We start from the raw sequence: 24786 nt of genomic DNA, 5'->3' as shown, positions 1-24786 counted from the left end.
CATGGCAACCATCCCCAGCCCCTGTTGCTATGGTCAGTCCCTGGGCAGCTTCATGGAGACCAACTGCTGGCCCTGCACAGGACACCCCAACACTGCCAGCCTGGGCCTGGCAGCGCTGTCCAAACACTGCTGGAGCTCAGAGAGCCCTAGAGCTGTGACCCTTCCCTGGGGAGCCTGGGCACTGCCCCAGCAGCCTCTGGGCAAAAACCTTTTCCTGAGATCCAACCTAAGCCTGCCCCGACTCAGTTGCAGCCGCTCCCTCCACTCCTGTCCCTGGGCACCAGAGTGAAGAGGTTCCCTCAGCCCCAGCCAGGGACCCACTCCCAAGGCTGCTGCCATGGCCACCAGGGCTGGCACAAGCTGGGATGCTCCATTTCCAGGGGCTGGGGTTCAGGAATGGGATTCCCCAATTTCCTGCTCTCGCTAAAACCCGGCTGGTGCTCGTTGCCCTCCCACCTTCCATTGAAGGAAAAAAGGTAAAGATCCCTAGCTGGGATAAGAACAATTTACTGGGAACAGCAATGAGATAAGGAACAAACAGAAACAGAAAAAAAATTGACAACAGAAGGGATAAGAAAAACTACTTACAGGGAAAGCTACATCACCATCAATTGTATCTTCCTGGCCACATGTTTCCTCCTGCATGGAAAGGACACCCGTCTCCTCAGGGAAAGAGAGAGAGAGAGTCCCTTTCCTGCCCCTGGCAATGACCTGAGGTGGGAGTGAATGCAGTGACAGGGCCATGGCCAGACCCTCATGCCCTTCAATCCCATATCAGGCCATTGGTAGGGGCAGGAAAAGGGACAGGTGTCTTCCCAGCATGGATCACAGGGAACATGGATCACCAAGGCTCTTCCCAATGTGGGTTTTTTAATGGGGGATGAAGCTGGAGCAGTGCACAAAGCTCTTCCTGCAGCTGGGGAACTTTCAGGATTTCCCTTACCGGTGCCTCTGTTGGTGTTTGGTCAAGTCAGAGCTCCAGGTGAAGCTTTTCCCACACTGGGGACACTCGTAGGGCCTCTCCCCAGTGTGGATGCGTTGGTGGCTGACAAGATTGGACTTTTGCTTGAAGCTCTTGCCACAGTCAGGGCAGAGGAAATGCCTCTCCTCGGAGTGAATCCGCTCATGCCGGAGGAGATCTGAGCTGCTGTTAAACATCTTCCCACAAGTGGGGCACATGTAGGGCCTCTCCCCGGTGTGGATGCGCTGGTGTGTGATGAGGGTGGAGTTGCGCTTGAAGCCCTTCCTGCAGTCAGGGCAGCGGAAGGGCCTCTCATCCACGTGAATCCACTGGTGTCTGAGGAGACCAGAGCTGCTGTGAAACCTCTTCTGACACTCAGGACACTCGTAGGGCCTCTCCCCAGTGTGGATGCGTTGGTGAATGATGAGGTCGGAGCTCCTTCTGAAGCCCTTCCCACATTCCCCACACTCGTAGGGCCATTCCCCGGTGTGGATGTGTTGGTGGCTGACAAGGTGAGAGTTGGAGCTGAATCCCTTTCCACACTCCCCACACTTGTAGGCCCATTCCCCGGTGTGGATCATTAGGTGGCGTTTCAGACTCTTGCTCTCCCTGAAGCTCTTCCCACACTCCAAGCACTTGTAGGGCTTCTGCCCATCAGGAAGCTTCTCAGGGACCACCAGCTCCAAGCTCTGGCTGAAGCTCTGCCCACCTTCCTGGCCCAGAGTGGGTCTTTCCTCCTCAGAGCATCCTGGGCTGGGCTTGCAGCCCCTCCTCCTGTGAGACCTCCAGGGATTTTCCTCCCTGTTGGATTCCTGCACTGTGGAGTTGCTCAAAACGGCCTCTTCCATGAGGTTCTGCTGCAGGGATTTGTCCTTCCTGGTCTCCATCCTCAGCTCCTGCTCCGGGGGAGGAAATGACAAGGAGTAGGTGGGATTTGCCTCCGTGCCACAGGGAAGGGCAAGGAGATCCCCCCAGTGCATCTCCAGCAGGAGGGCACCGGCAGCGGGACTGTCCTGCAGCTGGGGGCCAGGCTGGGAGATGGAGCAGGAGAGAGGGGGAAAAGGGGCACTGACTTCCTCCTCACCTGCCTCGGTGTCCCAGGGCATGTTCCTCTTCCTTGCAACCTTCTCTATCTGGTGAACGTTTGGGTATGGGAAATCCTGTTTTGGGAGGAAAACAAGTGATGAGCACAGTGAGTTTTGTACTGGCTTCAAAGCAAACCAGGGGGAGAGTCTAAGCCAGAATGACAATTGAATAAGAAAATTAAGATCACGGCAATAATAGAGAAACACTGGTTTAAACTCACAGAGTCAGGATGTAACCGGACACCCCGTTGGTCAGGGTGGTGGTAGCAGTCTGATGAAATGGTGACTGCAGTCCGGCTGGAGTGATCAACGTGATTCTGTCAAAGCAGTGATCCTGTAGAACAGTATGGTCTTGCTCGGAAAGTCCAGTGGTGGTTATGGAGCTCTTGTCCTCTAGGAATGCAGTAGGCAAGGTGGTTGTGGTGTTGCAAGGGTGAGATTATATCCAGGCAGGAATGCTTGGTTCCTCCCCCTGGGCGGAGCATCCCACAATGGGATGATGTAATTTTATCAGTCCTGCAGTGACACTCAATGGCCCATTAACAGAAGATGGCCCCTGGAGGGTGTTATCAGGGCTGAGCCATGGAAGAGATAAAGAACACTGCCCCACCTGTTGATAACAGTTTATGGAGATGGGGACTGAAAACACTTTTGGTTACATCTGACACTGTAACCTGAAACAGTGAGGCAATCCCTGCTCAGGGTGGGGGGTGAACACCACCCCCCTTACCCAAACTGGCTCAGGTGTAAAACCCCCACCCTGGGGAGGCCACACACAGGGGACAATGTCACATTTGCCCTGCCCCAGGGGAGATCTCTGTCCTTGTCACTCCCTTGCTCTCCCCCCTTTTCTTTTGCTTTCCATGTCTCTCTACCTCACATTTACTGTTCAATAAAATCCACTTAGGATTTGGTCACCTTAGCACCTGAATTGGGGCAGGGGCATCTCTCTAACAATTTTATTAACCAGAGTGCAATATTATTTTGCACAGTGAGTTCAGGGCACTGTTGTCGGACCCCAAGCTCCTTTGACAACAGCCTGGTTTCCTCCTCGCGGAGGTTCTGCCTCTTTCCCAAGGAACTCTTGGAAACTTGGATGCAGCTTCCTCTGAGCAACTTTTAGGAGACCTTATGAGAAAAGTGGAAGTTGTGGGTGGCCAGTGTAAAGAAAATATTTTGTTTTCCTTCTTTGAAAAGTCTGTTAAAATCACTGGAGGAAAGGAACCAAATGATACCAGCGAGACTGACAAGGATCATTCACACCCAAGGTGAGAAAACACAAGGCTACTAAAGTCCTACAAGAAGCCCAGCTCAAGTTATTCCCAAATAACTTCTGAATTCACATGTCTGGGGGGAGAATCATTATTTTCTTCATCCCTGTCACCTTTGTGACAGCTACACAGACCTTTCCCTTCCTTTTAATAATCTGTATTGGGTCAAATTTCCATATTTCTTTTTTTGGAACCTGCCAGCTGTGCAGAAACTGATGAAATATGGAATTACCACAGAATTGCTTCTGTTGTTGGTCTATTAATGTTTGGGATTTGTTTGTGTTTCCATCAGAAGTGACATGTGGGAAGAGCAAATTTTCCTCAAGGCATTTTATGGAGGGTTAAATTTGATTTCTGCTGAGTTTGTTTTGTCCAGTGCCCAGGGGATGCTCAAGGTGTCTCTAGTTTTGGTTTGGACCTAATTTTCTTCTGATTTGTCTTTATCACTTAAAAACACCTGAAAAATTACTAAAAAGAGTATTGACCAGAGATGTCAGAAGTCCCACCATTTTAGAGGTATTTGAGGTGGAATTTACTGTTTGGGAACATATTCTGGAGGATTTGTGGGTTCTTGGGGGATATATGGGAGTATTCTCCATATCTTTGCACTCCAAAATCCAAGGTGGATTTATCTGTCACCTCAAAATGACTCAATCCCACTCAAAACCCCTCAATCTTACCCCAAAATGACTCAATCCCATCTCAAAATGGCTGGTTCCCACCTCAGTCCCATGCCAAAATTGCTCAATTCCTCAGCCTCCAGGATGAGATGGGGTTGGAAGGAGATCGGGAGAAGTGAGATATAAGGGTGTGATATGAGGGTGTGGGATCAGGATTGTGTAGGGACCGGTGGGTGTCATTTATTTTGATAATAAATAAAACTTTCGGGATTACTGATTTCTGTCTCATTCAATTTCTGTCAGTTCTGATTTGCTTTTCAGAGTGCCGCCTTCTCAGCTGATTTTATTTGTGTCCTCCTGTCCCAGACTGAAAAGCAAGATGTGTTCTTTTTGCCATCTGTATGGCAGTTGTCCTGTGTTAAGTGGGCAGTTTTCCCTTATCTCTTCCACAATCAATCCTCCCTCAGGGGAGACATCTGCTGATAATGGGCTATTGAATGTCACTGCATGGCTGAGAAGAACTGTAACATCCCATTGTGAGATGTTCCACCTGGAGGGAGGAGCCAAGCATTCCTACCTGCATCTAGTCTTGAGATTCTGGCCCACCAATACAACTTTTCTGGGCTGGATTTTCCCAGAGGAACAGCTGCCTCTTCCTCTTCCTCTTCAGAGGAAGACTCCCATTCCTACAGGATCACTTCTCCAACAGAACCACACCTGACACTCCTGGAGGACTGCAGCCACAATTCCAATTGGACTGTGGCTGACACCCTGTCCAACAGGGTGTCAGGTTTTATTCTGACTCTGTTAGTGTTGTTTTAGTTCACTGCATTGTTTATTTTATCTTTTAATTTTCTTCCCTAATAAAAAACAGTCATTCCTGCTTCCATATTTTTACCTGAGAGCCCCCTTAATTTCAAATTTATAACAATTCAGAAAGAGTCTACATTTTTAAATTTCAGGGGAGGCTCCTGCCTTCCTTAGAAGACACCTGTCTTTCCAAATTAAAACACCTCCTTTCTCTCCTGCCTTCCTTTGCCTGCTCTGTTTCTCTCTCAGTGTCTCCTTTGACCCAGGGAAGCTCTCACCAAAGACCCTGCCCTGATTTCATTCCCAATCCATGAGCTACAACAACCATGAGTGAAGTTATGAAGGCTGGCAGTGAAATGTCCCTGTAGGATCTTGCTCCACTTGGCTTTTGGCCCTTTCTTAAGAGCTTTGCCTTCAAGGGCAGGAACATCTTTTTCTGGCTGGGAACTGGACCCTGAGAGCGTGTGCCATGGATCCCAGAGGGGCATTCCCGAGGCTCTCAGGGTGCTGCTCCTGCTGTGCCTCCCAAGGAGCTGTGCAGGGCAGGGGACAAGGTGCAGCAGCTGTGTTGGTTCTGCAGTGCCACAACAGCCCCTGGTTCCAGGAGTTTCTGCACTGCCATCAGCAGTTCCTGGGTTCCATGATACCCTGCTGTGTCCCCCATGGATATTTGGTGTCATGAAGTTCTTCAGTGTCACAATGGCCACCTCGCTCCATGAGCTTTTGCAGTGTCCAAATGGCCTCCTTGGATGGGCAGTGTCACCATGGACCATTGGCTCCATGCAGCCCCGCTGGGTGGACTCCTTGGTTCCATGAGGTTCTGGGGGTGTCTCCATGGTCTCCTTGGATCCACAGTGTCACAATGGGCCACTGGATCCACGTGGCCCTGCTGTGTCACCATGGCCCCTTGGTTCCATGGGACCCCAGGGTCACAATTGACTCCTTGCTTCCATGTCACTCCCTCAGTGCCAAAATGTCCCCTTTGTTCCATGTGGGACACAAAAGATTTATAGAAACATTGAGGAAATCCTGCTTAACACAGCTGGGAATATCTGCTTGCATTCTAGAAATAGGTTAAAGGTGAGGATGGCAGCAGCAGCTTCCATCTGCAACAGAGGTCCAGGGAAAGGGCAGGGACAGAGAATTCAGCTGGGAGACTCAGAGAATTCTGCTTCCAGAGATCATTTCTGGCCACACTGTCCCTTGTAGAAAGGTGACACAATTCCAGGCAGCCTGTACTGAGCAGGTGGCTCCTGAGTGGGGTTTTGCGGTGGTGTGTCTTTATTTGATTTTTGTTCAATATCTGTTTCCCCCCCCGCCCCCATCCCTAATCTCCGCCTCTCCCCAGTTGTCAGTCTTCCCTAGCTCTCCCCTAACCCCCTCATCTCCAAGTTGTCAATCCTCCCTTTCCCTGCCCCTTTCCCTGGAACCTTCCCTGTCATTCATCCTAGCCCCCTCCTCTGCTTCCAGAGCATTCCCTGTCTGTTTAGTGAGACTCAAAACCCTATTGCTTATTTTGTGTTATTTCACTTCCCTGCTCCCCCTGATAGGTTTGTGATATGTTAGTTCTGCCCTAAACTCCTCCCCTGCTGTTCCCTCATTGGTTGCTGTTCCTACACCCGTCTCCCTGAATTCTTGTATAAAACCTCTGCTCCCGCTCCCGAGGGGGTCTTGGGGCTCACTGAATAAAATCATCCTGTTCACCCCCAAGTCCCGTGTCGCCTCCATCTGTTCCCGCACCACCGACTGGGACTGCAGAGCTTCGCAGGGGGAGTGGCCGCCCGTTCTCTTCCCTCTCGCAGCCCAGCACGCCACCGCTCAGGGAATCGCGGCGAGGGGAACGCATTGCCGCACTACAACAGGGTTTGTTGTTCAGGAAACCTGCTCAGGCTTTTCCATTCTTTCCTTCCCACGAGGAAAACTTCTCCTGGGCCTGTGTGCAGGCAGAGCCCTGAGGAGAGCTGGTGGGACACGGTGCAATGGGCTGGGACGTGGAGCTGCAGAGCTCAGGGACAAGGTTCTGCTGCAGGGCACAGGGATGTCAGTGCCAGGTGGGTGATGTCAGACATGGTGAGGATGGGGGTGAGGAGCAGCTTGTCCAAACAGGGTCAGCCCTCAAGGGGCTCATTCTTCTATATGCCCAGACCTCCTAAGGAGAACTTCAGTGTCAAGATCACCTGGGGAATGCTTCTATCAGCTCTTCTCCGAACTGGGAAATAAAAAATGCTCTGTTAAAATAAATAATTAATGTTTTATTAAAACTCTCTTCTTAAAGGATCTTTAAACTGACTCCAATCTGCTGTACAGGGCCTGAAAACTTGTAGAGAATTGCAGGAAGAGGAAGCCCGCCCCAATGAGGGTTTTGTGTACTTTAATGAGCCCTACAATGGATCTTCAGCTGAGTCCAGGAGACTCAGGCACTGAGAGAAGACTGAAAAATCTGCTCAAGGAGTCAGAAGCAAAAGTCCAAGTCCCTTGGAGCATCACGGGGCCCCACTGAGGACAGGGACTGCCAAAGGCTCCCCAGGGACTGGTGAGAGCAGATCCTTGAGGCCAGGATTGCAGGGAGCCCAAGGCTCAGAGCAGGGAACTGCAGTGCTGAGCAAGGCCTGGGCTGGCTGGGGGAAGCAGAAACGCCAAGCCCTGAGCCCAGCCTGGCACAGCAGGGCCTGTCCCTTACAGGTGGCTCGGGGCTGTTTGTGGGGCAGGGGGATGTGAGGGGCAGCAAGGACAAATGTCACAAACCTGTGTGACCCTGCAGATCCTCATGGAACCAAGGGGCCAGTGTGACACTGTGGGGCCTCATGGAAACAAGAGGCCATTGTGAGTCTGCAGGGCTGTAACACCCCAGAACACTTTGGGGTCACCAAAGGTTCCTTTACTTGATTTTGTTGCACAAGAGAAACACCAGCCAGATATTCTCATCATGGCCAGATGCAAAGAATATTTTGGTAGGATGGGACCCACAAGGATCATCAAGTTCAGCTCTTAAGTGAATGACCCAAACTGGGATTAAACCCACAACCTGGGCGATACCAGCACCATGCTCCAACTAACAGAGCTAAGAGGTCAAAATTACACAAATTTTTACTGGCAAAATATAGACAATCAAGGAGCTTGAGCAAAGGGTTTCATACAACATCCACTTCAACATAAAACTCTTATCATAGCATTAACTTCATTAACTTTGCCCACTTTACCTAAAAACCTTTAACCCTCAAGATGTTAAATTACCAAAAAATGTTCGAGGTAAGCAGGATTAGAAGGAGAAGAAATAGAGAACAGCAGAAAGGCAGCTGATCTATAGAAAGACACACACAGAGGCACCAACTACTCAGGTTCCAGAATCACCAACAGAGGAACCCCAGGAGAATGCAGGATCCAGACCATGGGCTGGCCTCGTGCTCCGGCTTTTAACCCCCTGGGCCTCCATGGGCCCGCCCCTGGGGTGGGACTGCCAGGTGATTGACCAATCAGAGTCAGGGTAGGCACCAGCTGCTGGTGTGTGATTGGTTGACAGCTCAGCCAATCAGCACTGCCCCTGCTGTGTGATTGACAGCTCTGCCAGGCCAGGCTGGGGGCGGGGCTCTGTCCCACCACAAACCAAGGCCTGACCCGGCCCCGGCCCCACACGGGCATTCCGAGCATCCCAAGGTGTCTCGGGACATGGATCTCATCCAGCCTCTGATAGCGACCACGGGGACACTGGGGAACCTCATGGAACCAAGGAGCCATGGTGACACTGTGCTGCCTCATGGAATCAAGGAGACCATTGTGAACTCAGGGACCCCAAGGAACCAAGGGTCCATGGTGACCTTGTGCAGCCGCAGTGTCACAGAGGAGCCGTTGTGACACAGGGAGGGCACACGGAGCCGAGGGGACATAGTGACACATCGGGGCTTAGTGGAACCACAAAGCCATTGTGACATTCCAAGGCCTCATGGAAGCACGGGGCCATTGTGACACTGCAGAAGCAAGGGGAACATTGTGACACTCCAGGGCCTGATGGAACCAAGGAGACCATTGTGACACTGTGGGGTCCCACGGAACCAAGGGAACATGGAACGGGTCTGTCTGGCTGGGCCTCCTGGGGAGCACCTGTCAGGTCTGGCTGACCTTGGCATGTCGAGGGCTGCTTCTCATCTGTCCCTGAAGCACTGGGGCTCTGGGCTTTCCTTCCTCTGGGAGAGAACTGTCCTGCTCTTCCAGGGACCCAGGGCCAAAACCAGGATTCCTTCTCCAAATTTTCTTATATTGCAAGGATTGTTTTTAGATGAAATCTGCCAGGAGAGACAGGTCTGGCTGCCTTGGCCACCTGGGGACCATCTCTCATCTGCCTTTGAAACTCTTGGACCATGTGCTTTTCTTTCTTATGGGAAGAAATCATCCATCTCAACTATGCACCCATGGATGAAATTTGGGATCTGCCTCCAAAATTTCCTATATCCAATGATAGCTCCCAGACAAAAGCTGCTAAGATAGGTCAGAGACATGTCTGGCTGGCCTTGGCTTCTGAGGGCTGGCACTCATGTGCCTCTGAAACACTGAGGCTCTGTGCTTTCCTTCCTCATGAAAAGAACTCTTCTTCCTGTCCAGGTGCCCACAGCCAAAATTGAGATTTGCCCTCTAAAATGCCCTGTGTCCAAGGATAGCCCCTAGACGAAAGGTGCCAAGGTCTGGCTGGCTTGGCCTAAGGGGGGCCACCTCTCATCATCTTCCAGGACACTTGGACTTCACACTTCTTTTTCTTATAGGAAAAAATAATTCATCCTGTCTAGGTGCCCATGGCCAAAACTGGGATTCCACGTCCAAAACTCTGTACATCCAAGGATGCTCCCAAGTGAAAGCAGCCAGGACAGAAAGGTCTGGCTGCCCTTGGTCTCTTCTGAAACACACGGGCTGCCTCTCACCTGCTTTTGAAACACTAGAGCTCTGTGCTTTCCTTCCTATGGAAAAGAACCGTCCTTCTTATCTACACAGAAATGGCCATACTTGCAGTTCCACTTCCCAAATTCCCTGTATCCAAGAGTTGCTTCCAGACAAAAGCTACCAGAACAGAGAGGTCTGGCTGCCTTAGGGCTCTGGTGGCCACCTTTCATCTGCCCTTCAAACACCATTGTTCTGTACTTTTGTTCCTATGCAAAGAACAGCCCTTCTCCTCCAAGTGTTCATATATGAAATTGGGATTCCACGTCTATAATTCCCTATATCCAAGGGTTCCTCCCAGACAAAATCTGCCAGTACTGACAAATCTAGCTGGCCTTGGCTTCTGCTGGCTGCCCCTGCCACACTGGGGCTCGGTTCTTCCCTTCCCATGGAGATCACTGTGACACTGTGGGCACCTCATGGAACCAAGGGGATCATTGTGGCACCACTGGAGCCCATGGAACCAAGGGGCCATGGTGACACCGTGGGGCTTCATGGACCCAGAGACCATTATGACTCTGTGGGGCCTGATGGAACCATGGAGACCATTCTGACCCTTCAGGGCCCCGTGTCACCAAGGGGGCCTCACCTCAGGTCCTCCTGGAAGCAAGGGACCATTGGGACACTGTGGGGCCCCATGGAAGCGAGGGAACATGGAACAGGTCTGACTGGCTTGGCCTGCCAGGGGCCACCTGACTTGTCTGGGTGATCTTGGGATGTCAAGGGCTGCCTCTCATCAGCTCCTGGAGCACTGGGGATCTGTGCATTTCTTGCTATGGAAAAGAATTCTCCATCTTTTCAGATGCCCATAGCCAATACTGACATTCTGCCTAAAACATGCCCTATATTCAAGAGCATCTCTCAGAATAAAATCTGGCAGCTCTGGCTGCCCTTGTCCTCTGGTGGTCAGGCCTCTTCTGCCCCTAAAATAGTGGGGCTCTGTTCCTTCATTCCTATGGAAAAGAACTGGTCTTCATGTTCAGGAACCATGGCCAAAATTAGAATTGGCCACCGAGCCCGGCCAGGGTCATGGAACCGTCTGCAGGCCCCGGGAGATATTGACCCTTCCACTGCTGCCATCCTCCCTCCAGTGAGAGAAAAGGACACAGGGCAGGCACACAGAAGAGCAACATGAAGACACCAAGGTAACTGAAGGGGAAGGTGAGTTCCAGATAGGAGGGATGAGGGGATGCCTTGATCTTGGGGCTGAAATCCTCTGCTAAAGCTATGGAGAAGGATGTCATTGATACATCAGACTCTCCTTTTCTCTATAAGGCATTGAAAAGTATGGGGAGATGACTAGTTCAGCAAAGGCCTCCATGCTAAAGTAAGCAAATGTTGCAGTAGCTGTGATCCCATGAGAAGTTTGAACAGCCAAAGAGTAGAGTGATGAGACCCTGTGCCCTCAGCGTGAGAAGATCTCCGTTCCCAGAGATGATTTCAGAAAGAGATGAAGGGAACTTTTGCTCTTAAACAGCTGATCTTTAAACTAATACACCATAAATTGATATGGCCCCTAAACACAGCTGTGGGAAAACTGTGAAAAAATGGCATGGACATAATGATTGCAGATCTTTCCAGGTAGCTGTTATTCATGGAAATGAAAAGCCATAAGATAAATGGTTTCTTGTGGAGAAGTCTCCATAACATTAAGAAGAGGAACTTCTCTCCCTAAGTGAACTGAAGAAAGACTATCCTAGACGTGGTAAACTGACTGAAAATTTTAGGTTTTGACTCTTTAAATGGTCACTAAGGAAGAAGTGGTTGCATGAAGAGGAGGAGAACTGTTCTGAAAGTTTTGTTCTGATCTTTATTACTCTTTCTTTTAGTTATTGTTAACAAACTTTTCTTTATCCTCTTAAAATTTTAGTCCACTTTGCCTTTCTCCTAATCCGATCTTAGAGCAGGAAATTCGTAAGTATATTCTAGTGAATGTACTGGTAATTAACCAGCACTGAACCAACCACACTAACTAATGCATTGACCGAGAAATCTCAAACTGGTGAACCAAAACATCTAAAGAAACTTCCTGATGAACTGCCCCAGACAAGAGAGAAATCAAGGCAGAGCCATGGTTTGTTAGGACTTGCTTGATCCTAAGGAGCCCCGTGGTGTATTTGGAGCTGAGCCCTGGAACCTCAGGGCCTGAGAGGAGATTGCACAAACCTTTCCCGGAGTCAGAGTCAGAGGAAACACCCAAAGTGTCACAAGGCATTAATGGGACCCACTGAGGTCCATCCCTAACACAGGCTCCTCATGGACTCCTTGGAGGAGAGAATTGGAGGCCAGGATGGCACAAAAAACTCTCAGAGACTCAGTGTGGAAAGGAGAATCCAAAGTACCTTAAAAACCTTGAGTATCTCAAAGTATTAATGAGCCCCCTGCGTGTCAGTATAATGCTCTCAAGGAACTCATTAAAGCAGATAATTGGAGGTCATGATTGCACAAACCTCTCACAGAGTCTGTATCAAAAGGGAATCACGAAATACCTTAAAATAACTGCAGTACCTTGAAAAATTAATGAGTCCCACTGAGTGTTGTTCATGACAAAGCCTCTCCAGGGACTAATTACAGCAGAATATTGGAGGCCATAATTGCAGAAACCTCTTAGAGACTCCAAGGCAAAAGCAAAAGCCAAAGTCCTTTGAAAAACCTGCAGTCCCTGGAAGCATGAAGGAGCCCCCAGAGCCATTCCTGACCAAGACTCCCCAGGGACTCCTTCCAGCAGATCCTTGAGGCCACTGGGATGTGGGCTAGGGAGGGATGCTGAGGGCAGGAGCAGGGGCTGACAGTGCCCAGCCTGGCTGGGGCTGTGCCAGGAGGCCCCAGGGCCTCAGGACAAGGTGTCTCCTCACAGCCCTTGGTGGCACAGACCCTGCTGTGCCCCAGGGCACCAAGACTTGGCTTCTCTTTGTCCCCACCTGCCATCAGTGCCTCCAGTTCTCTGCTCGGCCTGGGGCCTGGGGACACTTTCTCAGTCGTGTCCCTCAGTGGGACCCATTAAAAGTCCAAGAAACTTTGGAGTTGGATTCTGACTTGGAGTTCTGAAGAGGTTTCTGCAGCTCCCTCTCAGGGCCTGATGTTCAGGGCCTGAGCACAAAGCCCCAGAGGGTCATTAAAGTCCTTGTGCTGTGTCTGTGCTGCTGAGCTGGGCCAGGCTCCTGGCACAGAGGGTGATCCTGGTAACCAAGCAGAGCTTCAAAAGCACATTTCTCTTGCTGAGCAGCTCTTCTGCCAGCCCAGCAGGGCTGGGGCACTGCCTGCAGCCAGCCCGGGCACAGCACAGAGGCACAGAGAGCTTCAATCAGTCAGGGCTGGGAAGGGGCTGAGAAGTGCCTGGGGCAGAATCACTGCCAGCCCTTGGCACAGGAACCTCTGGCTGCAGGACAATGCAGCTGCAGCTCCTGGAGAGATCTCCTAAAGCTGGAACATCCCAATGCCCACAGACCCTGTGAGTGCATTCTCTGCTCATCCCCTGTGCAGAGCAGCCAGGGGTGCCCAGGGCTGTCCTGCAGAGCAGGGTCCTGCAGCCCAGGGCGCTGTGCTGGGCCAAGGACTCTGCTGCCTGCCAGGGACAGCTCTCAGCCGGCCCTGGAGCTGCTCCCAGCGCTGGCCAGGAGCTGTGGGGGGAAGGAGCCACCCTGAGCAGGGCAGGTGCTGCTGCTGAGAGGGGTTGGCTGGGGCAGGGCTGCTCCAGGTCCAGACCAGCTCCAGAGGGCACTTCCCAAAGAAGGTAAGCCTGGGTTTGCTGTAAAGGTCAGGAGCTTTCCTGAGAGTGTTTTCAATTTTCTGCTTGGAGAAAGATGATGAAGTTGTGATGATGATAAAAATATTTTTGCTTTTTATATATTTTTCATATATTCATAGTTCTGTAAATTACTGTTACGTAGTTTTAAAATTATAATCCTTAACTAACTCTATTAAACTCTTAAATAACTCCTTTTAACTACTATTATATATTTAATGTATTTATGATCCTTAATTAACTCTAGTATGTTTCCTTACCTTCTCTTAGATTTTAGAACTATAACCTGTCTAAATACATTTTTCAAGTGCTATATAATCTTTTTATCAGAGAAAGAACCCACAAGAAGAGTATTTTGGGTTTTGAATGTGAGCGGTGATAAGAAAAACTGGGACAAAGAAGGCCCTGGACTTATTCCAGTGGGTTGAGTCAGGAGTGTGTAACTGGGTACTGAATCTCCCATTGGATGTTCCTGTCAAATATCCTAAATAATCAACATTAACAAATTGTTGAAATCAGGGGCTGGGTGTGCCTCATCCCCACTGGGACACCTGGAAGCTTCCAATAAAGGTCTGGTTTTAACTTCACTGTTCTAACACTGTTGCAAGGGTTCTTTTTTTCTCTTTTGATTATAGACAACAGGGGAATGAGAGAAGCAGAACAGGACTTGTAGTCCCAGAATCACAGAACATTCTGAGTTGAAAGGGACACACAGGATCATCAAAGGAATGTTTGAACATTTACAGAGACTCCAGAACTGTGACTTTGGGTGGTCAGTGTCTCTGCTGGGAGCCTCCCAAAGGGCCTTCAGCCACTCCTCAGCCCTGGGCAGCAGCAGCATCACCTCTGCAGGGCCCAGCAGGGCTCTCCTGAGCTGCCCTTGCCCAGCTGCACACAGAGCCTGCCCCAGCCAGGGCCCTGCACACAGGCAGGTTTCTGTAGGGCCGGGCCGAGGGCACACAGGGTGGGATGGGCTCTGTGAGCGCTGGCAGGGACAAGGCACCTCTCAGGAGGGGATGTCCAGTCCAGGGAGATGCTCAGGGAAGCAGAGGGGGCTGAGCAGAGCAGTGCTGGGGGAACAAGCCCATCCAGCCCCTCACTTTCCCTCAGCCACAGGGAATCCTTTGCCTCTCACATCTCTCAGTGGCAAACTCTGAGTGCAGCAGGAATGCTGGGGATTTCTGACCTAGAGAGCCAAGAATGATGTGTGGGTAGGAAAACAACTCCTAAAACCAACTCTTGCCCTCCTTTAGGTCTGGGAGTGCAGATGGTGTCAAGCCTTTCTTCAATAGGAGTGATTCCCCTGACAAATCCTGAATATCCAGCCTTGTCCCTCTGCCACAGGGCCACAAACCCAGGGCAGCAGGGCAGGGATGGCTCCTCCAGAGCCCCCACGCACAGGCCTGGCTGCTCCTGGCACACTCAGCCAGCACAGCTGGAGCTCAGGCAGGGACCTGGGTGAAGGTTTTCCCAGAGCAGGAACAAGGGTGTGTGAGTCCCAGCAGGACAGGCTGCAGGGAATGGCCCAGGTTTGGCTCCAAGCAGCCTCTCCTGACTTGTCCCTGTCCTTTCTCCATGAACAGGTGCCCATGTGCAGCCACAGCAAATGTCCAACAGCAGCTCCATCAGCCACTTCCTCCTGCTGGCACTGGCAGACACGCGGCAGCTGCAGCTCCTGCACTTCTGCCTCTTCCTGGGCATCTCCCTGGCTGCCCTCCTGGGCAACGGCCTCATCATCAGCGCCGTAGCCTGCGGCCACCACCTGCACACGCCCATGTTCTTCTTCCTGCTCAACCTGGCCCTCAGTGACATGGGCTCCATCTGCACCACTGTCCCCAAAGCCATGCACAATTCCCTCTGGGACACCAGGAACATCTCCTACTCGGGATGTGCTGCACAGCTCTTTTTCTTTCTGTTCTGTGCAGTAACAGAGATTTCCCTCCTGACCATCATGTGCTACGACCGCTACGTGTCCATCTGCAAACCCCTGCACTACGGGACCCTCCTGGGCAGCAGAGCTTGTGCCCACATGGCAGCAGCTGCCTGGGCCAGTGGCTTTCTCTATTCACTGTTGCACACAGTCAATACATTTTCCCTGCCCCTGTGCCATGGCAATGCCCTGGGCCAGTTCTTCTGTGAAATCCCACAGATCCTCAATATCTCATGCTCAAATTCCTACCTAAGGGAACTTGGACTCCTTGCTTTTAGTGCTGTTTTCTTATTTGGTTGTTTTGTGTTCATTGTTTTCTCCTATGTGCAGATCTTCAGGGCTGTGCTGAGGATCCCCTCTGAGCAGGGACGGCACAAAGCCTTTTCCACTTGCCTGCCTCACCTGGCTGTGGTCTCCTTGTTCTTTAGCACTGGCACAGTTGCCTACCTGAAGCCGCCCACCATCTCCTCCCCATCGCTGGATCTGGCCCTGTCAGTTCTGTACTCAGTGGTGCCTCCAGCCCTGAATCCCCTCATCTACAGCCTGAGGAACCAGGAACTCAAGGCTGCAGTGAGGAGACTGATGACTGGATGGTTTCAGAAGCATTAAACTGCTGGCAAATTTCTGTAAATCACATTAAATAAAAGTAATCTTTGATACTTCCTATTAATTTCATTATGGAGGTTATTTTCCACCTTGTTTTAGGTTTTTCAGTTTGTCCACAAAAAAGTATCATTTTTTGTGTCATTTCTCATTTTGTTTCTCTCTGTGAAACCTTCCCTGTGCCCACAGACATTTTCCATGAGTGGCTGCACTCTTAAAGGCTTTAAAAGAAACTGAAGTGTCTCCCAGCAGAGTTTTCTGCAGAGATGCCCTTTTGTTGCCTTCTCTGGAGCTGCAGCTGCAATGTCTGTGTGCAGAGCTGGGGCAGATCAGGGCTGGCACAGCAGCTGCGCCCAGGAGCAGCAGCACTTGGTGCTGCCAGTGCTGCTCCCGTGGCCCTGCCCCGCTGCCCTGGTGGCCCTGGTGTTCCTGCAGGGCCTGAGTGCTCTCGGGGCTGGGCACAGTCCTGGGGGTGGCAGTGCCGGGGCTGCAGCAGGGACAGGCCATGGGCACTGCTGGGGCAGCGCTGACGCCTCAGGCCAGGGCCTGGGGGCTCCAGGCTCCTTGCCCAGGCTCTCTCAAGAACACGGCCAGGCCAATGCTCACACAGAAAACCCCCGTGAGCAGCCCCAGGCTGGCCGTGAGCAGGCTGGGGGCAAACAGCACGGCTGGTGCTCTGCAAGGGCCCTGGGGGAGACGGGAAGGAGCAGCAGAGCAGGGGCTGATCCATCCCCAGTGCGCTGCACAGCCCAGGGCAGCGTCCCAGAGCGTCCTTATGGAGCTGCCAACAACATCCCCCCTCTGCAGCCCTGGCCTCTCCCCCAGCTCACAGAGGTGCCGCATCCTTGCAGGCACAGACACGGCAGCACTGGCTCAGCAGCCCCTGTTTGCATTGCACACAGCAGGTGGGAGCACCCCCATGCTGGTGCTGTGGGGACATGAACCTGAGGCAGCACAAACGCCATCAGCCCTTGGGGCCAGGAAGGGCTGGGGGACACCAGGGAAACCACTCAGCTTTGTCCTGGCCTCTGCAGTCAGCCAGAAAGTTTGTTCCCATCAGCTGGGAGTTTTCTGTCCCACTGCAGATGCTGCTGCTCAGAGCCAGGGCTGTCTGGCAGCTATCCCCAAACTGCCCTGAACATTTCCTTGGCTTCACCTTTGATTTCTTTACTCTTCCTGCCACAGATTTCTTCCTCTTGAACACCCCTGTTCCCTCCCCTGCACACAGCCCATCCCTGTTTGCCCTTTCCTCTCTGGCCCCACTCCCCATTGCAGTTCCTGACTTGGCACCATGGGAACGTCCCTTGGGGAGCAGGATCATCCCACAAGTGCTGCAGGAATTGTCTGCAGGCTCCTGCAGTGCCTGGTGCTGCTGCCTTGCCAGAGGCACCCCAGGCCAGGGGGGCACATCTGGGCTGCTGTGTCTGGCTGTGGGGCTCCCTGTTCTGGGCAGTGAGGAGGAGCTGCAGAGGCTCTGCAGGACTGACAGGATGGGCTTTGAGGCTGTGAGGAGAAGCTGAGGGACCTGGACTGGTAGAGCTTCTGAACAGGAGGCCCAGGGCTCCTCCTGCAACTGCTGCAAGGGTGGTTTCAGGGAATCACAGAATCCATAAGGTTGGAAAAGACCTTGGAGGTCATCAAGTCCAACCTGTGCCCTGACACTGTCTTGTCTCTTCTGAGCCTCCTCTTCACCAGGATCAACAACCCTGGCTCCCTCAGCCACTCCTCACAGGACTTGTGCTCCAGACCCCTCACCAACCTTCTTGCCCTTCTCTGCATACGGTCCAGCCTCTCCATAAATTGAAGAGGCTTCCTAAATTAGGGGTCCAGAACTGGACACAGCACTCATGGTGCTGCCCAACCACTGCCCAGCACAGGGCAAGAATCACTGCCCTGCTCCTGCTGGCCACACCATTCCTGATCCAGGCCAGGAGCCATTGGCCTTCTTGGCCACCTGGGCACTCTGCTGGCTCATGTCCAGCCTGCTGTCCATCAGTCCCTGCAGGTCCCTTTTTGCCTGGCTGCTGTCCAGCCCCTCTGTCCCCAGCCTGTAGCACTGCAGGCGTTGTTGTGGCCAAAGTGCAAGACCCGGCACTTGGACTTGTTAAACCTCACCTTGTTGGATTTGGGCCCTGGATCCAGCCTGTGCAGGGCCCTCTGCAGAGCCCTCCCACCCTCCAGCAGATCCAGACTCCCAGCCAGCTTGGTGTCACCAGAGTTCCATGAGTCCCCAGAGTGTCCCAATGGTCTCCATGATTCCATGAGGCCTCCCAGTGTCACAATGTCCCTTTGGTTCCATGGGACCCCTTGGTGTCACAAAGTCCCTTGGATCCTTGGGCCCTGCAGTGTCACTATGTCACCGTGGTCCCCCAAGGCCCTGCAGTGTCACAGTGGATCCTTGGTTCCATGAGGTCTGGCAGGCAGCAATGCTCTCCTTGGTCCCACAGTGTCACAATGGCCTCTTGGTTCCAAGGGCCACCACAGTGTCAAGCATGTTTCCTGCATTCCGTGAGTTCCTGAGGGGCAGCACTGGCCCCTTGGTTCCCTGAGGTCACAATGGCCCCATCATGACATGAGGTCCTGCTCTGTCACAAAGCTCTGCATGGTTCCACAAGGCCCTTCAGGGTCACAGTGGCCTCTTGGTTCCATGAGGCCTCAGAGTGCCACAATGAATTCCTTGGTGCTGCAGTGTCCTGGAATCTGACACTTCCTAAATTGGGGACCCCAGAACTGGACCCAGCACTCGAGGTGCTGCCCAACCAGTGCCCAGCACAGGTGAAATAAGGATGAAAAATAAAAACCCCACAATTCCAATAAAGATTTGTAAGGAATGGTATGTTTATTTACAGCACTGGACACACTGGGGACTCATTGCCCTTCAATGGACATGCGCACCCCTGAGAAGTCCCAAACCTTTTTTATTACCCTTAATTAATTTCCATAGGCATAGAATTTCACAATAGGTTCATGCATATTCATTTTGATGATTTCATGTTGCACTTAGAGCTAGTTACACTTGTTTCTGTCAGAAAGTACAGAAAGAACTCCTGGGTCACTCTGCGTGGTCTGTTTAAAGGCCCAAGGAGTCTTTCTTATCTCTTTTTAGTGTGGAAATTTGCATTCTTTCTCTTTAGCTGGGGCAACTTTGCTTGTGCTGCAGTTACCAGACTAAACAGCATATTTCACTCATGTTAGCAAGCTCAAAGCAGCACATTTCACCGAAATCCAAATGGATTTCTACCCTGTTAAATTTTCACTCTGTCTCGCAGGGGAAGAATCACTGCCCTGGTCCTGCTGGCCACAACATTCCTGATCCATAGGAGTGCCAGGGGTTGGATGAGGGAAATGGGGGAGGTAGGGACAAAGTGTTATTGATTGTCAGCCATGAAGGATCATGATTTTCATATGTATTCAGATTGCATAACAAGGTGCTGGGGGTCAATATCAATTGGATATTGCTGATATCAAGATATAAATAGGAAAAGAAAAGTTAAAAGGCAAAACAATTCTCTCTGCATTGTTTTCAATATAGTCTATCCACTTTGAAGACACTTCTGAAATCTGGTCCTGTCCTGACTGGGCCAAGGGCTACAGCATGAGCCATCTCCTGCTTGATCTGGGTGAAAGCTTGTTGCTGCTCAGGGCCCCAGTGGAAATTGTTTTTTTTTGTGGGCGACCAGGTAGGGAGGGCTCAAAATCTGGCCATAATTGAGAATGTGCATTCTCCGAAAACCTATGGCACCTAGGAAAGCTTGTGTTTCCTTCTTGGTGCTGGGTAGAGACATCCCAGTGATCTTATTGATGACCTCAGTTGGAATCTGACTCTGTCCATCTCGCCACTTTACCCCAGGAACTGGATCTCTCAGGCAGGACCCTTGACTTTGCTCTTCTTGATGGCGAAGCTTCCAGCAGAATCTGGATGATCCTCTCTCCTTTCTCAAACACTTCCATTGCCGTGTTCCCCCACACAATGATGCTACTGATGTATTGCAGGTGTTCTGGAGCCTCACCCTTTTCCAGTGAAGCCTGGATCAGTCCATGGCAGATGGTGGGGCTGTGTTTCCACCCCTGGGACAGTCGGTTCCAGGTGTACTGCACACACCTCCAGGTGAAAGCAAACTGAGGCCTGCATTCTGCTGCCAGAGAAATGAAAAAAAACGCATTAGCAATGTCATCAGTGGCATACCACTTTGCTGCCTTGGACTCCAGCTCGTGCTGGAGTTCCAGCATGTCCAGCACAGCAGCGCTCAGCAGTGGAGTCACTTCATTCAAGCCACAATAGTCCACAGTCAATCTCCATTCTCCATCAGACATGTGCACAGGCCAGATGGGGCTGTGGAAGGGTGAGTGGGCCTTATTGACCACCCCTTGGCTCTCCAGCTCACGGATCATTCTGTGGATGGGGATCACGGCATCCCAATTTGTTCAATACTGCCAGCCGTGCAGTGTCGAGGTGGCAATTGGCACTCGTTGCTCTTCCACCCTCAGGAGTCCTACTGCAGATGGGTTCTCTGACACTCCAGGCAAGGTGTTCAACAGCTTAATGTCCTCTGCCTCTGCAGCAGCTATGCCAAAAGCCCACCTGAGTCCCTTTGGGTCTCTGTAACATCTGTTCTGGAGGAAGTCTATGCCCAGAACACACGGAGCCTCTGGGCCGGTCACAATGGATGTTTCTGCCGCTCCTTCCCAGCCAGGCTCACCTTGGCTCCCAACAGGGTCAATTGCTGCGATCCCCCCGTCACCCCGGCAATGGAAACAGGTTCTGCCCCCACGTGTCCCGATGGCATTGGGGTACAGTGTGCACCAGTATCAGCTAAGGCTTTATATTTCTGTGGCACTGATGTGCCAGGCCATCGGATCCACACCATCCAGAAGATCCAGTTTTCCAATGCTTCTCCCTGGCTAGAGACAGGGCCCCTCTAACCCTGGTTATTGTTTCTTTCCTAGGCATACATGGTAGAGGTATTTTAAAGGTGATCTGACAAATCATACTCAGCAGCTCGGTCATGGGAGGCTGAGGCTGCCTTCACTTTACTGGAATTCCCTCGGTCAGTGCTTCCCTCCTTGAGCTGACACACCCATGGTGCCAGGACAGAAATGGGTTTCCCATCCCACCTTCCCATGTCTTCCCCATGGTCACGCAGAAAGAACTCCAGGCCAGCCCGTGGGGCGTACCCTCTCTCTCTGGCTGGGGAATGTTGGGCTCTGACTTTGGGGCCTGTGACTCGCACTGGGGCAATATGGGAACTGTTCCTCCTCACCTCCTCCCTCATCTCCCTCATCTCCTCTTTGAGTTCCTTGCCCACAGCAGAGCCATGAGCCTGCACTGGGCCATGGATCATACTCTCACAATTTCTCAGCTGTTGGCAGCAGAGCCCACTGTCTCTCGGCTGTTATCACCATTAATCGTGGCAATGAAGGTGGTGTACTGAGATGGCCCCAGCCTTGCCAGACTCCACAGCATTTGCCCTGTGCCCCTGACCTTGTCGGGCTCATTATCATGCTGTCCATCCCTCCCAAAGAGTACCTCCAATGCTGCCACTTCCCTCAGCTGTTGGTCCCTTCCTCAAGGGTTTTCCATCACGTTCTGTGCTGGTGCTCCTGCATTCTCACCCTGTGGACAAACCTCTCTCTGGCACTCATTAAAATCCGCTCCCAGAGGGAAAGGGACCCTGGCTCCCTTACAAAAATCTGATTCATACCTGAGTCCTGGGTCAAGGGTCCCAAATTCCTTGCCTCACCACTATCCAGCTGGACACCTGTACCCATGAGGTCTCAGACTTGAAGCAGTCAGGTTGTGTAAGCCTCACGTCTCCGTCGTACAATGTCCTTGTGCAGGTTACGGAGACTTTTGTACATCAGGGACTCGGTGATGATCGCAACCTTTGGTTCCCCTGTGGGTTGTAAGGGCCTTCCCTTATCTGGGTGCTCTGATTCCATCTTAGACCTCCTTGTTTCTACAGGGGCGACTGCTGCTGGCTGTGGCTGCCTTTGTGGCTCAGCTGGAACCTGGACAGTTGTAACATCTGTGGGTTCCACTGCTGCCCCATCAGACTCTCCTTTTTCGAGGCAGGGGGAGGGCTTCTCACCAGCTGGGGAATGCACTCCTTCAGCATCTCCTGCATCTCCCTCAGCAGACCCCACCCAGTCTGGGTGGTTCATATCTGGGGTGGCTGTGGGGCAGGGTCAGGCTCTGGGGCAGCAGCATCCCTGGTCTCTGGGGCCCTGTCAGGTTCTGGGCTGGGTGTCAGGGTGGTTAACCAGGTTAATCTTCCCTTGTCTCTCAGTGCCAAATAGAACAGGGCTAACAGCAACACAGCCCCTGTATGATATCATTGGTATTTGGAGTGGATCTGAGCCCTTCACAAACTGGTGGGGCAGCCCCAAAGAGATGGTTAAATGCTTGGGAGAAAATTTCCCCCGGTGTCATTTCCTCACAGTAGGTGCCACTATTAAAGTAACCCCAAAAGCACACAGTTAGTGTGTGACAGCTGTGAATCCATGTGCCTGCTTCCCAGAGGAAGTTAAAGATCCATGAATTCTTCCCCTTATTCACCCATAAAACAAACAGGAGAACAGCCACAGCAGCCTTGGCTGTAGGAGCCGTGTTTAGATCAGGGCCTGCAAATGGAGAAATGCAGCCACGGTTCCGTGCCACCCAAACCAGGGCAGGCTGGAGCACAGGGTGCCGCTGAACGAGGTTTCTGTAGCAGCACACAAAAATTGGATTACTCAAGAACTGTTATTCCCTTTTTTGTTCCTGTGCCCTCGAGCTGCACATTGGGTGCCAAAATCTGTCTTGGTTCGCAAAGACAGGAGTCTGCTAAGGAAGGCAGGAGCCTCCCCTGAAATGGGGAAAAAAAATGTAGACCCCCTCCCTCTGAATTGCTATAAATTTGAAGTTAAGGGGGCTCTCAGGCAAAAATATGGGAGCAGGAATAATAGTTCTTTATTAGGGAAGAAAACTAAAAGATAAAATAAACAATGCAGTGAACCAACCTCAAAGAGACAGCAATTGAATACATCTTGCCTTGCAATCTAGGACAACAACTTATTCAGCAGGAATCACATCCATTTACCACATGCCCCTTATCCCCCAGATATTGCCCACCTGGGACTGACATCCAAAACATTTTTAAAAAATTATGCATTTTTTTCATAATTAAAATTTACTTAAATTTTAATTAAAGGAATTATATCAATTAATTTTATCTTAATAACAATTAAAATTTTACTTGGTTATGCATAAAACCATTATTCAATATTTTATTATTTCATTTTAATGCTTATATATAAAAAATCTCTGTATGTGTTTTGCAACCAAAAACTTATTGGTCATTGGTTCTAAGTAAGACAATTCTCTTCATTAATTCATTGACCACAATTGGCTATAGATTTTGCCCTCTTTATTCCAATTTTCTTTATTTTTATTATTTTTATCATCATTTTTATCATTTTCACAGACAGGGTAAAAGCGGCCACTTTGGGGCCCACGGAGACATTTCTGGGCACATTTGGGGCAGTTTTGTGTCTGGGGAGGGAATTCAGAGAGAACTTGAGGGTCTGGGGGACCCCTGGGGGAGCCGGGCGGGCGCTTGGAGGGGCACTCAGGGATCCTGAGGGGCAGTTCGGGGTCCGGGGGAGCACTCGGGGGAGCTTGGGGAGATTTAACCGGGTTCCTCAGGGCGCAGGGCGCGGCAGGAATTTTAGGCGCGGAACTGTGTTCTGAGGGGCTCTAGGGCCGCGGGGGATGAGAGGAGAGGAATTCCCAGAAGTGGCTGTACCGGGCACCTGTGGGGCTGGGAGCACTCAGGGGATCCGAGGACGCTTTTGGGGGGTCCCGAATGGGCGCTGAGGGCACTTGGGGGTCCCGGAGGGTCTGGGGGGCACTGATGGGACAGATGGGGGCGGTACCGGGGTTCTGTGGAGCGCGGGGCATGACGGGCGTTGTAGTCCCGGCCCCAATGGGGCTCTATTGGGCTGTGGTGCATGATGGGAGATGTAGGCAAAAGAAAAGATGGCGCTGACTCTAGGCACCGCCCCCAGAGCTATGATCCCTGGTACTGATTGGTTGGGAGCTGTGATGGGCGGGAGCCTCGACCAATGGGAGGTGGTGGGAGCGGGACCAGCCCATTCAACCCCTCCAGTCCCTCCCAGCACAGCCCAGTTTATCCCCAGTACAGCCCAGTACAGCCCCAGTGCCCCTCCAGTCCCTCCCAGCACAGCCCAGTTCATCCCCAGTACAGCCCAGTACAGCCCCACTGCCCCTCCAATCCCTCCCAGCAAAGCCCAGTTCATCCCCAGTACAGCCCCAGTGCCCCTCCAGTCCCTCCCAGCACAGCCCAGTTCATCCCCAGTACAACCCAGTGCAGCCCCAGTGCCCCTCCAGGCCCTCCCAGTAGAGCCCACTCCCTCCCAATACACCTGAGTCATTCCCAGACCCTCCCAGTTCCTCCCAATGTCATCCACAATATGCCCCAGTGTTGCCCAGTCTTCCCCACAATGTCCCTAGTTTGTCCCAGTATCCCCCAGTTTCACTCCCAGTATGTCCCAGTGTGTCCCAGTGTACCCCCATAGTCCATCCCAGCCCACCCAGATTCCCCCTCAGTGTTCCTCATGTTCCCAGGCTGTCCCAGACCCCAACAGTTTCACTCCCATTATATCCGAGTGTACCCCACAGCATTCCCAGTGTTCCCCAGTATGTCCCAGTCCTCCCCAGTGTTTCCAAGGACAGTTTAATTTCTCAGGGCTGCCGTGGCAGCCAAACCCAGCAGTGGGGTCAGTGCAGTGCCCATGGCCACAGCCCCTTGCAGTCCCAGTGCAGCTGGGGCTGAT

General features: G+C 51.8%; 2 protein-coding genes across 2 annotated transcripts in view; both read left to right on the top strand.

Annotated features, from left to right (window-relative positions):
• Positions 1-24786, top strand: part of LOC144247624 (uncharacterized) — a 1666419-nt gene that overhangs the window by 609386 nt on the left and 1032247 nt on the right. The window lies entirely within an intron of this gene.
• On the top strand, positions 15010-15957 carry LOC116184765 (olfactory receptor 14J1-like). Its single transcript, XM_031507810.2, has one exon. The coding sequence runs from the start codon at positions 15025-15027 to the stop codon at positions 15955-15957; it is 933 nt and encodes a 310-aa protein (XP_031363670.2). The 5' UTR covers positions 15010-15024.

Source organism: Lonchura striata, chromosome 29, assembly GCF_046129695.1.
Source record: "Lonchura striata isolate bLonStr1 chromosome 29, bLonStr1.mat, whole genome shotgun sequence".
Classification (NCBI taxonomy): Eukaryota; Metazoa; Chordata; class Aves; order Passeriformes; family Estrildidae; genus Lonchura; species Lonchura striata.
The sequence above is the reverse complement of the archived record's forward strand: the minus strand, read 5'-3'. Positions and strand labels throughout refer to the sequence as shown.

What these genes read in the sequence shown, in the direction of transcription:
- LOC116184765 (XM_031507810.2), top strand. Translation starts at nt 15,025, where the DNA reads ATGTCCAACAGCAGCTCCATCAGCCACTTCCTCCTGCTGGCACTGGCA.